General features: G+C 41.8%; 1 protein-coding gene across 1 annotated transcript; it reads right to left on the bottom strand.

Annotated features, from left to right (window-relative positions):
* Positions 1-6,057: 6,057 nt before the first annotated feature.
* On the bottom strand, positions 6,058-14,659 carry C1H6orf163 (chromosome 1 C6orf163 homolog). Its single transcript, XM_060258482.1, has 5 exons — positions 14,298-14,659; positions 12,558-12,652; positions 7,910-8,017; positions 7,147-7,349; positions 6,058-6,572 (listed from the first exon to the last, which is right to left on the bottom strand). The coding sequence occupies exons 1-5, from the start codon at positions 14,443-14,445 to the stop codon at positions 6,137-6,139; spliced, it is 990 nt and encodes a 329-aa protein (XP_060114465.1). The 5' UTR covers positions 14,446-14,659; the 3' UTR covers positions 6,058-6,136.
* Positions 14,660-14,887: the final 228 nt, after the last annotated feature.

The raw sequence follows: 14,887 nt of genomic DNA, 5'->3' as shown, positions 1-14,887 counted from the left end.
ATATGACAGCCCTTCAAGTACTTGAAAATGGTGATCATATCACCTCTAAGCCACCTCCTCTCCAGGCTAAACATGCCCAGCTCCTTCAACCTTTCTTCATAGGACTTGGTCTCCAGACCCCTCACCATCTTTGTCGCCCTCCTCTGGACCTGTTCCAGCTTGTCTATATCCTTCTTAAAATGTGGTGCCCAAAACTGTACACAATACTCCAAGTGAGGTCTTACCAGAGCAGAGTAAAGTGATACCATCACTTCATGTGATCTGGACACTATGCTTCTGTTGATAAAGCCCAAAATTGCATTTGCAGTTTAAAAAGTACAACATGACCAGGCTAGAAGGTAGGGTTGCCAAGTCCAATTCAAGAAATATCTGGGGAGTTTGGGGGTGGAGCCAGGAGACTTTGGGGGTGGAGCCAGGAGACATTGGGGTGGAGCCAAAAGCAAGGGTGTGACAAGCATAATTGAACTTCAAGGGAGTTCTGGCCATCACATTTAAAGGGACTGCACATCTTTTTAAATGCCTTCCTTCCATAGGAAATAATGGATAGGGGCACCTTCTTTTGGGGTTCATAGAATTGGACCCCCTGGTCCAATCATTTTGAAATTTGGGAGGTATTTTGGGGAGAGGCACTAGATGCTATACTGAAGATTTGGTGCCTCTATCTCAAAAAACAGCCCCCTCAGAGCCCCTGATACCCGCGCATCAATTCCCCATAATTCCCTATGGGAATTGTTCATGGAGGTGCATGATGGTTGTGGGGGCAGGGCTTCCCCCTCCGGCCAGCTGGCTGGGGGAGGGGGGAAGCCTGTAAAACCGGGGGATCCCCCTCTGGGACCTGGGGATTGGGAAGCCTACTAGAAGGAGACTTTCAAAAACAAAAGTTGGGAATAGTCCCCATAAGACCAGCATGGGGAAAGGTTAGGGAATTATTTTTTGTCACCAGTGGAAGAAGGAAACACACGTACCACAAAAATAACTGACCACCATTTGCATCATTATGCATCTCTCTTTGCCTTGACACCAAGGTTAGTACATCCAGCTCCTACAAGAGCTATAAAACTAAGGAGGAACCCTGTGCCACACTCTTTACTTCTTGCCCCTCCTTCCAGTGGCTCCCTCAGCTCTTGTACTCTCTTTCCCCACTCTAGGTCTCTGTGTGACCTCTGCAGTACAGAAGAAGAGCTTGCAAGCCTGCCTATTTCCCCCACTTCCCCACTTAACACACAGCAGAAATAGTAACCTACCTATGGGTCAGACCTAGGAGGGTGACTGAGGTCTTGATACTAAGTATGCTTACTTGAGAGAAAGCCTGCATTAAGTTCCTCAACCTCTGGGAGCCACACAATATGTGTGAAGGTGCTGCATGTGGCGCCTGAGCCACAGTTTGGTCTGCCCTGAAGTGGGTGATATAATAATGTCCACTGTTTGCATCACTGAACGGTGTGGCCCTATCATGCTGGCTTGTGGCACAGTGAGGGGCTGCTCAGCTTGACTTCCAGTTTGCTGGATGATGGAATGGGTGATCTAATAATGCCCACTGTTTACATCACTGAATTGTGTGGCCCTACTATGCTGGTTTGTAGCACTAAGCTTGACTTTCAGTTTGCTGGATGATGCAGTGGCTGATCTAATATGGCCATTATTTTTTATTTTATTTATATCCCTCCCCGCCGAAGCAGGCTCAGGGCGGCTCACAGAATAAAATCACAGCAACAATAAAAACAATATACCGTATATTATAAAATTACAGATTTAACCATTTAAAAATAATCAAAAATTTGTTTGGTACTAATCTCATTATACATTGTATATGTTCAGTGGCGACGGCATTTCTCCAGTTTCCCACAACGTAGATTCCGCATCAATTAAAAGTCAATCGGAAGAGAGCGGTCTTGCAGGCCTTGCGGAATTGAACAAGGTTTGCATTACTGAACTGTGTGGCCCTGTCATGATGCCTTGTACTACAGTGAGGGCTGTTCAGCTTGACATCCAGTTTACTGCATGATGCAGTGAAACTAGTCCAATACCCTGCTCAATGCAGGATCATCAGGGGTGGCTCATTTCCTTCCCCAATTCACACACGGTGGAAATATTCACCTAAGTATGGCTCAGTGCTCAGAGGTTGACTGTGGTCCCAATGCTAAGTACACTAACTTGAGACTAAGCCTGCATTAAGTTTCTGCTTGACCTCCAGGAGCCACACAATGCGTCTGAAAGATCCACATGTGGCTCCCAAGCCACAGTATGGCCACCCCTGTTATAGAGGATATCTCTTTCACATGCTCATATGTACATATGTATGTATATATTTTAAATGGTTTTGAATGTCTGAAATATTTTAATGTTCATTGGTTTGGGGACCCTGAATTGGGTGGCAAGATAGCATAATTTTTTTTAATTGATAAAGAAGTCTCAGAATCTCTCATTTTACTGATTATTTGTTTACCTTATAGTATGCCTTTGTCACTGAGGTTCAAGGCATGTCACACAGTTTAAATTAATGTGATAAATAGCATGTGACATTTAATAAAATCAGGCTAGGATTACAGGAATTTGAAGAAAATGAAGTTTTAAACGTAATATGTTAACAGTGCAAGCATGGTACTATGTAAGACAATGTGGTGGGAGCGGGATAACATATAAAAAGATAATGCATACTATGCCCAAGGGTTTGGTTCCCACTTCCCAGTCTCATTTATTATAAAAAGTATCTTTATGAACCATTCTGTTATTATCATAGTCTCAATATGGCCAAATCTGTGGACACTTAAATCCAGAGACTAGAGACATGAACAGAATACACAGATCTTTTTACAGAAGTTCTATAAACTTGACAAGGTTTATAGAAATGCTGAATTTATTTTTTAAAAAAAGAAACACTGGGGTGTCTGCTCCACCCCCCCCCACACACACACACAAAGCAGCACCTGTAGCTTTAAGAAACAAATGTCCTCTGTGGCTGTTGCTAAGCACTTACAACAGTAGGAGCCATGGGGGGGAGGGTTGGAGATAACAGGGTGCAGAAGCCACCAAGGTGCTCTGGCTTCAAAGGATGGGTTGGCTCCTAAAAGTTTGGCTTGGGGGGGGTGGCTGGGAATGAGTTCCCGCCTTCTCATTTTTTGCTTGGATTTTCTGGTTGATTTTTTTTTTTTACAAAATTGATCCACCTCACCATGTAAGAGTTCTCTGCTTGCTCATTGCAACTGCTTGAAAATTGCCTCCACTGCAACCCTCAGTGGGATTTAAAAAATAGCAGTGTCGCAGGCAGCACTGACACTTCTGATAAAAGCAGATTGTACACAAGGGTTTTCCTACAGTAATTTTTCCATTGCTTAAGTTATGTACATTTAGAAGCCTCATGAGATTTCTCAGGGTGTAATGTCTAAGTGATCATGTCAGAAAGTCCTAAAACCCTGTGGATAATTAAACCTTCAAGCTGTGTTGTTTGGAAACAAAGGTCTAGCAGCAGCACAGAGCCCAACAGGTTACCATATTGCATGTTGTGAAAGGGATGCTTATCACACATGATCCTTGCTTTCAAAAATTTCCATTTGGCTGCCCTACCGCTCCATTTAATGACTGAATAATAGTAACAAAAGTAATGTTTAGAGAAAAGGATTTGCCAGAATCCCCAAGGGGGGGGGGGGTAGAGAGAGAGGAAACACAAATTACTGGTTTACTGCACTATTGATATTGTCCACCAGCTGGAGCAATTATTATTCTGTTTATTAGCCAGAAAGGGGTTTTTAAAATCTGAAATAGTGAGATGAGGGGGGAAGGCACAGACCTGGATGGGCCAGGCTAGCCCAATCTGATTATGAAAACTAAGCAAAGTCAGTTCTGGTCAGTATTTTGGAGGGGAGACCGCCAAGGAATTCCAGGGTCACAGTGCAGAGGAAGATAGCTTTTTGAGCCACACCGTGGAGGACGGAGAACAGGGTGAGTGCAGGACTAGAATGGGTGGCAGATGCTTGTGTGTGGAAGGATTTTTCTGGTCAATTTCTAAGGTATCTCTGAGTTGGCCCAAAGTGATGGTCTGTAATCACCTATTAGGTCAGCTTGCAGGTCTGGCCTCTGAAATGCATGGCCCAATCTCCACCATCTCTATACATGGATTCTGCAATTTCCAGTCAGATACTACCCCCTCAGCACTCTAGCCCAGGGGTGGCCAACGGTAGCTCTCCAGATGTTTTTTGCCTACAACTCCCATCAGCCTCAGCTAGCATGGCCAATGGCTGGGGCTGATGGGAGTTGTAGGCAAAAAAATCTGGAGAGCTACCATTGGCCACCCCTGCTCTAGCCTATAGAAGGTAAACCATGTATTCCCTTTTCTTACTGGTTTAAATTTGAGCTCCTTGTTATACAGCCTGTGAAACTGAATTTGTTGTATTCCATGGGTTGGGATCCTTTGCAGTGTGAGTGAACCAGTGCTGTATGGTAAGTTTCCTGCCACCCACTGATGACCCCTTCCAAAATTGTACCCAAGTTGGTCATTGTTTCTATCTGACATATGCCAATAAAGGCTTGTGGGTGGGTGAGTGTGGGTCATTGTATCCCCCTGCAACTTTGTGGCATCAGGGTGGGGATGGGGCTTTGCAAAAATGGTCCTCCTTTTCTTCTGTGAATGGAAGTGCCCAACAAGGGGGAAAGGAGTTTAAGATCCAAGTCATAGTTTTGTAATGAATTGTTCCCACATTATAGGTGCTTAACTTTACTCATCTTGAAGAGTATATGATTATTAAGATGGATTCCAAGAACCTATGGTGATAAGCCTGGAGAGCTACCACTTGTGTGCATTGAAAAACAAGCAGCAGAAAGTAATGGAATCTATGGTTTAATAGCTGAGAGTAAGGCTGGTGTAGTGGTTAGAGTGCTACATACGTACTAATCTTTAAATCTCCACTTGCCATGAAACTCAATAAAAACTTTGAGCTGGACACTGCCTCTCAGCCTTAACTACCTAACAGGGTTGTTGTGAGGATAAAATGAATAAGTGGAAAAAACTATGTATGCTGTCCTGGAAGTAGCAATCCTCCTTGGAAGAACGGCAGGCTAAAATGTATTAAATAAATAAACATAAAGAATAATCTAGTCTTGCCATTTTCTAAACTTGGGGCATTATTTTTCAACCACCCATTAGGCATAAAATGGCTCTAGTTTCAATATCTGTATACTTACATTGACCAGGAAGCTCTCACTGGAGTTTACAGTTTGATGTTAGCATAAATGATGCGGAGCGAGAATGAAATGTAATTTCTGCAATATATAAAAATAGCCTTAGGCTAAAGATGCACAGAAGTGTTTAAGAGAGAGGAGAGAGAAAGCAGCAGACAGGAAAACAGCATCCTTTCCAAAATCTGACACTTCAAGTGGATGCTGGATGCTTCACATATTTCTTCTGTGCCGCTGTGACCACTAGTCTAACAAGTTTTGCACATTTTTAAACAATACTAAAACATGCTAAACTTGTATGTCGGATCTAAAAGTGAGATGAAAATACATACCAAGAATTGCAGTCCCTGTTTTCTGAAAAGCTACCAATTGGTCTCAATTCTTCTGAATCTAATAATATTGTAGCTATCATATTAACATGGAGGACTCAGCTGATGATGTAGTGATTACCAGAGACCCAGCATGGTGCTATGCTGGGATCTGGAAGACTCGTCTGAATCCCTACTCTGCCATGGAAGTGTGCTGAGTGTCTTTGGATCTATCACACATTCACACTTCTCCTACCTTGCAGAGTTGTGAGGATAAAATGGAAAAAAGGAAATTATGTTGTAAGCCACTGGGGCAGGGCCAGCCCTGCCACTAGGCAAACTAGGCGATTGCCTAGGGCGCTGACCTTCTGGGGACACTCAATTGTGCACCCCCATGTGACTCGATGATGTTATCAGTGCGGGGGGGGGGCACTAGACATTAGCCTTGCCTTGGGTGCCAGACAGTCCAAGGCTGGCCCTGCACTAGGGATAAAGCAAGATAAAAATATCTAAATAAATAAACTATTACTACTCCCATCTATCTACACATTTATATGGAATGAAGGAGAATGGACTCATTTATTGCTTTTCAGAACCTTTTGACAGCAAATCTGGGTATTTGCAGCAAATGGCTGGATCCCTGGGGAGTCTTTAACTCATTGACCTGGAATGTCAATGTCTACGTGGCCATCTGTGAATGCTGTTGAAATCCTGAATGGCAAGATAAAATTTGCTTGCCCTGGGGCCAGTTGAGGGAATGTGATGTCAATGTACTTCTGAAACGCTTCTCTTGTTTCTAATATTTCAGCTTCCAAGCTGTCTTTCCATTTTGTTATAAAGTCCAGTTTCTGGCTGAGAGACGAGATCTCGGAGTTTTTCTCATTCACCCTAGTCACCACCAGTTCTAGCTGAGCCTCTCGATCATTGTCTGCTGCTTTGAGGAGCTTGTCTGTTTCTTCCTGGTATTCTCTTTGGGAAATAGCAAAGGCAATTTCCATTTCATGTTTTTTCTCCCAGGCTAATTGTTCCAGGTTCTTCTGATAGATTTCATTAGCAATTTTTCCAGCCCGTCGTAATTGTTCCATATTATGCCTGGAGAGGAAAGACCACACAATGACTTTTATCCTAATTTCCATTACTGGTGATTTTTAAAAGCCAATTGAGTCTTCTTTTCCTGTTTTATTTATGGATGAAATTCAAATATTAAACACAGAAGAACTCAATGGACAGGGGGAAACTGGGGGAAACTGTAAAGCTTCTGAAGGCACAGAAGCCAGTGCATGGTCAGGAAACTTTGATCACTAGATTGTCTGAGAACTGGGACTGCTCAATAGCAGGCATGTTGGATTTGAACCTTAGATCCTTTTATTCAAATCCTCAGTGGGGTACAATGCCAGAGAGTTCATCCTCCAGAACATTCATTTTCTCCAGGGGAGCTGATCTCTGTCGTCTCGGTATGAGCTGTAATTCTGGAGGATTCCCAGGTCCCACCTGGAAGCTGGCCCCCGGGCTGCATGTTTGCCATCCCTGATATAGTTAGTTTGATAGTCTAAGGACACATACACACACAATACATTTTCACCAGCAGATCCAACCCATTGTCAGCTACTTTAAACTCCCCGCCCCCAACTTTACGAATATGAAATAAGCTTGTTAAATGAATTACGCTTGTTGCTTGGTCAGAGCTTCAGCTGCTTTGGATCTCTCCTGTTCCCTAGCTTCGGCCACAGCTGTCACTTTCTCCAGAGAGATCTCAAGCATGAGGCGTTGGAGTTTGTGGGTCATTCGTTGTTCAGCTGCTTCCGATTCTCTCTTCAGCTCCACTTCCAGATGCTTCAGCATTTCTGTCCTTGTATTCATCACAGCCACCTTTAACAGCATTAGAAATCAATGTCAGCTAAGAAAGTAATCAAAATGTTTCTTTTGCCATGCTTAAATAAAACAGGTCAAGAAAGAATGGCTGTTTCACAAGTCAGTGAGGCTATACCCTTCTAAATCCATTGAAGTCTGGACTGCACAGTGAGTGGCTGTGGACTAATTCTTTTCTGGATGTTACACAAGCACAGCTCTAAAAGAACTATGTATCAATTAGCTGCAAATGTGCTATAATAAAGTATACTATAAAATTCTAATTTAAAAAATTTAGTGCCACCTAATCTGTAGAATGTCCTAAAAATGTCCATAGCATGTTGCTGCTTTAAATTCTCCCAATATAAAAAAAATTCCCTGCCAGTTTGAAGCTAGCTTATCAGGAGTTTGAGTTTAATCTTCACCCTGCCACATTAGTCTTTCAGATGCAGAGAAGTTTCTGCAATCTGCAGCATGAAATATCCAGGCACGAATGGCATCTACATGTCCAGGATCATACCATGTGCAATTTCTATCTGTTTAAAATCTGCTGTTAAGATGAAAGCAAAATGACCACCAACCTGCAGTTCTTGTTCATGTTTCTTTTTAAGCTCTTCTATGTCTCGCATGTGGAGAGCTGCAGCACGTACGAGAGCATCATCCACAGCCTCTTCTTTTTCCCTCTCAGCCTATCAAACAAGTCATAATAAATACAAATAAGCTAAATACATAGGCCATCCTAATGCTGGGCATTAAGTGGCTCTCTAGATTGATTCATTTGTCTGTAGCTAGTTAAATTCAGGGCTTTTTTTGAGCAGGAATGCAGTTCTGGCTCAATGGCATCAGGGGTGTGACCTGATATGCAAAGAGTTCCTGCTGTGCTTTTTCTATACAAAAGAGCTCTGTGCAAAACAATGGTGATGTCAGGGGTGTGACCTAATATGCAAATAAGTTCCTGCTTTGTTTTTTTTCCTAGAAAAAAAGCCCAGGTTAAAATCAGCAGGATGGGGGGGGGAAGAATGCTCCAATATAGTGGTCATGATTATGGTCCAGGTCTTTTATTGTGAGGACAGATACATGTTACTAGGCTGTACTTTCCAGATTACAAACAGAGGCTTACTATACCACCACCCGGAGGGACAGGGCTTTGGAAACGGCTCTGCCAGGTCTGTCTTAGAAAATATGTGGGAACTTTGGGGGTGGATCTGGGAGAGGGCAAGGTTCAGGGAGGGGAGAAGCCTCAGCATGGTACAATGCCATAGAGTCTACCCTTCAAAGCGGCCATTTTCTCCAAGGGAGCTGATCTCTGCCTGCTGGAGATCAGCTGTAAAAGCAGGAGGCTGACAACCCTATCTGCACCTCAGTGCTGTGTAACAATTTGTTAAGGCTATTTGCTATGGAGGTTCATGCCAGCAAAGTAAAACGCTTTATGTGTGTAAGCCTTCTAAAAATATTTATTATTTTAATATGTGTTACATGTTTTCACCTGCACAATGGGCCTAGCCTGGAAATGCTGCCCTCTAGAAGGAGATGCTTCCTTCAGAGAGGCTGGGTGAATAGTTGCCTGGCACAGGGCTGAAAAAGGAGGGATGTACTCCAAGAGGGAGAAGTAGCTAAAAAAAAGTAGCTGAAGTGTTTATGTAAAGCATTTCTATGGAAGAAGTTCCTAGGGTAAATAGACTGTGGAGAAAGAGAAAGGCAGTTAGCAGAGGAGTGGCCATCCCCTGGAGTGAGCCTTCTATCCTGTGAGAGTATAGCTTTTTGGTGACTATGAGGAAGTGGCTTCCTGGTGAATGTGAGGAAAAGTGGCTAGAAGACTTCCTTCACTCCCCCCCCCCCCATTTGAGATTGCCATTATAATTTTTATTCTTACTGTTTGATAAAGCTCCCAGTCTGACCCTGTAGTTTCCCTCACCTTTTAAATAAATGTTATTTGTTTAAGTGTGTTCAGGTTTTCAATGCACTAACATGGTCTTTTAAAGGCTAAAAGGGTTCCATGTGTTTCCCACATCTCATTTAAACCTGACTGTAGGCTGAGACTGAGTGATGTAGTCCTCACATGCACTCACAGGATTCTCATTAGGTGCATTTTGTTATTCCTACTGCAGTTCAGTGAGAATTGTAGGAAACTCTGCAAAAGTACTGATTCGGGTTCTGGTTGGCTGAGCAGTGGTGCTCTGTTGTGCTCTTTGAAGAACTGTGTTTTCTTTTTCACTTTTATTATCTATTATATCTGTTCTTTCGGACTTGCTGGTTTGAGTTTCACTTTGTTTTTGTTTTAAGGCACCTGTACTGGCAGGCTTGAGTTTCTTTTCTGCATTAGTTCATTCTGATAAGATGCTGAGTGCAGGCAAATTAGCTTTGGGTGTAAGAAGAGAGCGGCTGGTGTACAGACAAGAGACAGACTACACTTCTTTGTTTCTATAGCTGGCAATTTTTTCCATGTTGTGCTTTACTTGTTTTATTTTTATTATTTTAATGTGGGTTTCTTGGGAGGGGGTTCTATACTTTTGTTGCCACTACTACCAATATAATAATTTGGAGGATACACTTTACAGTTAATTATTTGGAAGTTGGGCTGTGGGGACTAAGAAGGCATTACCTTTTAATGATAACAACCAGGGTTTTTTTGAGCAGGAACGCAGTTCTGGCTGGCTTGGTGCCAGAGGGTGTGGCTTAAAATGCAAATGAGGTCCTACTGAGCTTTTTCTACAAAAAGCCCTATGTAAAACAATGGTGATGTCAGTGGGTGTGGCCTAATATGCAAATAAGTTCCTGCTGGGCTTTGATCACACACACTAAATAATGCACTTTCAATCCACTTTTGATGTGCTTTCCAACTGGATTTTGCCAGTTCACCCAGTAAAATCCAGTTGGGAAGTACATTGAATGTGGATTGAAAGTACATCAATTAGTGTTTGTGATCACATCCTATAATAGATTATTATTTTTGTGCAGCAGCTTCTTTATACATAATAAACAAATACAGATATCTTAACAAAGTTGTGCCAGTTCTTTCTGGTAATACTGTTGTGGAAGAACTAGCTCCTTCTTCTCCATGGAGACCAATGAGGAGAAGGGTTTTTAATTCATCTAGTAATTGTCTTCCTTTTGAGAAAGAAGGTGGTTTTTTAATTATAATATGTTTGCTATCCAACCCTTTTAAATAGCTGAGACACTTTTTAAAAATCCATACCAAACTTAATGACCTGACAGATCAACTTAAAAAAAACCCTTTCTTGTGTTCATTGTATCCTTTAAAGGGAGGGTGATGTTCTGAAACAAGATGGTAAACCTTCAGACGCCAGGAAGTTGAATGAGAAATCAAAAGGTTTAATGCTGACAACACCTGGCAAAAATCAGCTTCTGATGCCAAAAAATCTAAGTAAAAAAAAAGGCTAGTTCTGTAAATTTAGGGCCTCTTTCTTTAAACAAAAATAAAATAGTTTTAAATATAGTTTCTTGTCATAGTACACTTATTTCCTGGAACAACACATGGGAAGCAAAACAGCATTTAGCTTTTCTTTTGAACCAGGATTTAAGGTTAATTGACTTGTGATATGTGGAATGGATCCCAGGTTTCATTTGTGGGAATGTAGCCCCTTCTTTTTATTCTACAAATTTGCCATCTTTAATATGCTCTAAAGTATCACATCTCAGACACTACAATATTCACCATTAGTGCTTTTGATACACTGGATGCATTCACACACACTGAATAATGTGGTTTGCAACTGGATTTTTAATGTGTGAGAATAGCAGAATCCACTTGCAACAGTCACCATGTGAAAGAACCCACAGAGGTTAGTCCCTCTACTTCCTAGTAAGTCTTCTGTATCTGGGCAAAGACTGGAAGGAAAAAAGTCTAGTGAAGAGCCTATTCTCATTGATCTCGTTTCACCTTCTCAGCAAATGACTGTTCCTTCCACATCCTCTATTAATGATCAGATGAAGGCCCCCAAGGATGAAACTACTAAGGCAGCTACGGGATTTCACCTTGAATCAATGGAAACAAGTCTGTTTGAATCATTTGAGGGGCAAACCCACCTAATTAATAGATTGAAAACTCTTCAGAGAACCTTGGAAAAAATCTTTTTCCAGTGTACAAGTTAACTTATCTGAATTAGTCCAATGTCCTATTAGTTAATTAGTAGCACTGGTTGCCAGTCTCCAGGTGGGACCTGGCGATCTCCTGCTTTTACAGCCCAGATCCACCCCCCCAAGTCTCCAGGTATTTTCCAACACAGACCAGGCAACCCTACTACCAAGCCACTGACAAAGCAAGGATTTCAAGTTCCTCTTGATGAAATAGAGAGTTGCCAGGCTACTATCTGGATTTAATATGGATCTGGGGTGGATGCTTTATGGGATCATGGGGCTTTTTTTGGTGTTAAACAGTATTTTCCTCTTGAGCCTAAGATAATTATTAAATCTCGGCCTGTAAGTGGACAAACTAAATACTGTAATGATTCTTTCCAACAAATCCATGCCATCCAATGACTGGAAAATGCATCAAATACACCAAAGGGCCAGTGTTTAAAAATGCTGTTCTGGAACATCACTGGATGGAAACTTCCCCCCAGAAATTAAAGAACTGTTGTCTTGGCTCTAGGCCAAATCTTGTCCTCTGGGTTACAGGTTTATTCACGCCTACTGTTGAGAACTCTGATCACAGCCTGAGGCAGAAATTCTGGGCTCACTAATTTGGGAGTATGTTGCATTGATTTCAAGGACTCAATACCCACCCATAAGTTACACACAGGACAACAGCATAAACATTTTGCTTCATATTGCATTATTTCACAGCATGGCAGAAACAGAGTTGTCACCCTTTCTAAAGGGCTGAGGGTAGCAGCTCTCTCCCCCCTCGATAATTTATGGGATGTTCTTTAGCATTCTCTTAAGCACTATAAACAGACTCTGCTCCATACGTAGATTATCAAGTCAACCTAAGTCCGTATGCTTTGTAAGACTTATATCTGTTTAAACCTGTATCGTATACTGCCTACACAGGTATAGCAAAAGTAAAGGTAGTCCCCTATGCAAGCACCAAGTCATTAGCAACCCATGGAGTGATGTCACATCACAACATTTGCTTGGCAGACTTTTTGTTATGCCATTGCCTTCCCCCGTCATCTGCGCTTTACCCCCAGCAAACTGGGTACTCATTTTACCGACCCCAGTGAAAGAGAGGTCTTAACGTAATGGCAACAGAATAGTTTCATTTACCTCATTCAACAGTTTATTTTGTACTTTTTCAATCCTTATTTGTACTTCTTGTTCTCTTCTGTGTGCTTCTTGTTCCTTAATGTCTGCCCCAACATCTATATAAGTTGACAAATGATTAAGAAGCACAACACTCCCAATTATATACAAACTGCAAATGCCATCCTTGCTTGATATTGTCATTTTAAAAATTAAACTGCAAACATTCTCTGTAGTCTGGTTCCCATTATTATTTTTAATCTGTTGAGTTTGTGTTGATTTTAACAAAAATGTGCAACTTAACCAAAATAAACAGCTGTCTGATAACTTTCATTAAAAGAGAACAATAGTATAGCATAGCGGTTAGACTGAGACTAGAGAAACGCCAGCTCAAATCCCTACTGGCTGTGAAAATTTACTGAGTGACCTCGGGATAGTCATTTCCTCTGTCTCACCTGTCTCCTGTGGTTAACATGAAAATTCAATGGAGGAGGGAAGAAACATGTATATTGCCTTAAGCTTCTTAGAAGTAAGAGTATGAAACTGCATGCCCCAGTGTCAAGTAAATATGTCCTGTTGAGCAGGCATGTTAAGCAGGGGCTGAACTGCCTGCCCATGAGTCACTAATCTGGTTCTGCCTATAAATCACCAGGCACCATCCAGTATAATCTACATACACATAAATAGGACAGTGCACCGCTATGGCATAAAATAACTCTGCTATAGCAATGACAGAGCTGCTCCTCTTTCTCAGATTCTGTTAGATATAAAGCAGGAGCTTTATTTTGACAGCTAGTTGTGTGCATCTAACTTACACTGCTTTTCTCCTTCAAAGATGGGGGAACTTGCATTAATCAGGCACCTTTGATGGAGCACCATCCTGGTTGTTACTGATAGACCTTTCCTCCATGTTCATATTATCTCGTTTGTATTAACTGATCTATTCTAAAAGGAATCAGAGTATCTTATGGCAATGAATTCCTTCGGCCTGCCTTGAACCAACACGTGATAGAATACTTATTTATTACAGTCTGCTTTTCTCTCCAAGGGGGACCCAAAGTGGCTTACATAATTCTCCTCTCCTCTTCTTTTTCCTGACAACCACCCAGTGAGGTAGGAGCGTTTTTTGACTGGCCCAAGGTACTCAGCAGACGTCCACTGCAGAGTGGGGATCCAAACCTGAAGCCCCTCAGATCCTAGTCAATTAGTCCATACAACTACTACACTATACTATACAACACATCGTGCTACTGATTTCTAGCAGGAACAGTGCATAAATATTGTGGCATCAAGTCACAACTGACTCATGGTGACCCCCAAAGAGTTTTCAAGGCAAGAAACATTCACAGGCGGTTTGCCATTGCCTGCTTCCACATCACACCCCTAGTATTCCTTGAGGTCTCCCATCCTAGTATTCCTTGAGGTCTCCCATCCAGGGCCAGCCAAATAATTTGTTACATCCTCATTATTTATATACCTTTATTGTTCTTTGTACCTACAAAGCTGAAAACCCTTCCCCTAAAAATGACTTTCCCTCCAAAGATTTCCCCCACTCCTTAAGTATTTTGAGTTGCCTTTTCTACAAGCTTTCCAGTTCTTAGTTTTCTTTTTCACTGCCAACATTCTCCTAAGTATGGATACATTATTTATATACATCAGAACAATTAATAAAATTGATGTCTGCACAACAGGCAAACAAATGGCAGTTGTATGTCATCTGTATAAAGATCAGAGGGGGGAAATGTAAACTAGACTCTGACTTACCCAGTATATCTTTGTGAGTATAATATCGGGTTTTGAAAGGTTTATATTCCCTAATCCGTTCATAGGTCTCTACTGTAGGTGGTGGTGGAATTAGTTTTGAACACACAGCACAGCAAACAAATGTGTCGAAATCAGGACTCCTAATCATGACTGCATTTAGAATGCTTCTTGCTTTGAAGATAATGATTGATATAACTGTGGTCTAAATGCAGATGTGCGCTCTTTGTTCTTGCAGCCCAACCTGAATTGATTTGGTGCTTCCTTAGATTCCGTACTGGTCAGAAGAGAAGGATTGATCATGGTTTGGTAAGATGGAGGTGTCTGAAGTGGCTGATTGTTTCTCTTGAAGCTCTGGTGTTAAAGAGCTCTGTGTATCAGGTGGTTATGAGAGTATAGGCCAACTCTCCTCAGCAACTGTTGCTAGGCAGGGCAAGCTTTGATCATAAAAGCATTTTAGACATCAGTTTGTGTTAGGCAGCCTCCCAAGGAGATCTTTTACATTTAGCATGTCAGGGTTTTCCTTTTAAAACATTTTTTTATTTCTTTCACAGTTCTGCAGGGCCTGCAAAGCAGTGCTCTTCCACCAGGCA

This window comes from Heteronotia binoei, chromosome 1 (assembly GCF_032191835.1).
Source record: "Heteronotia binoei isolate CCM8104 ecotype False Entrance Well chromosome 1, APGP_CSIRO_Hbin_v1, whole genome shotgun sequence".
Lineage (NCBI taxonomy): Eukaryota > Metazoa > Chordata > Lepidosauria > Squamata > Gekkonidae > Heteronotia > Heteronotia binoei.
The sequence above is the reverse complement of the archived record's forward strand: the minus strand, read 5'-3'. Positions and strand labels throughout refer to the sequence as shown.

Bases quoted from the DNA above. Each gene is read 5' to 3' on its own strand.
- C1H6orf163 (XM_060258482.1), bottom strand. From the start codon at position 14,445: ATGATTAGGAGTCCTGATTTCGACACATTTGTTTGCTGTGCTGTGTGT. The intron at 8,018-12,557 runs GTAAATGAAACT...CTTGTTTGATAG, and splicing joins AAAATAAACTGTTGAATGAG to GCTGAGAGGGAAAAAGAAGA. The intron at 6,573-7,146 runs GTAATTCATTTA...TTTCCTCTCCAG, and splicing joins GCTCTGACCAAGCAACAAGC to GCATAATATGGAACAATTAC.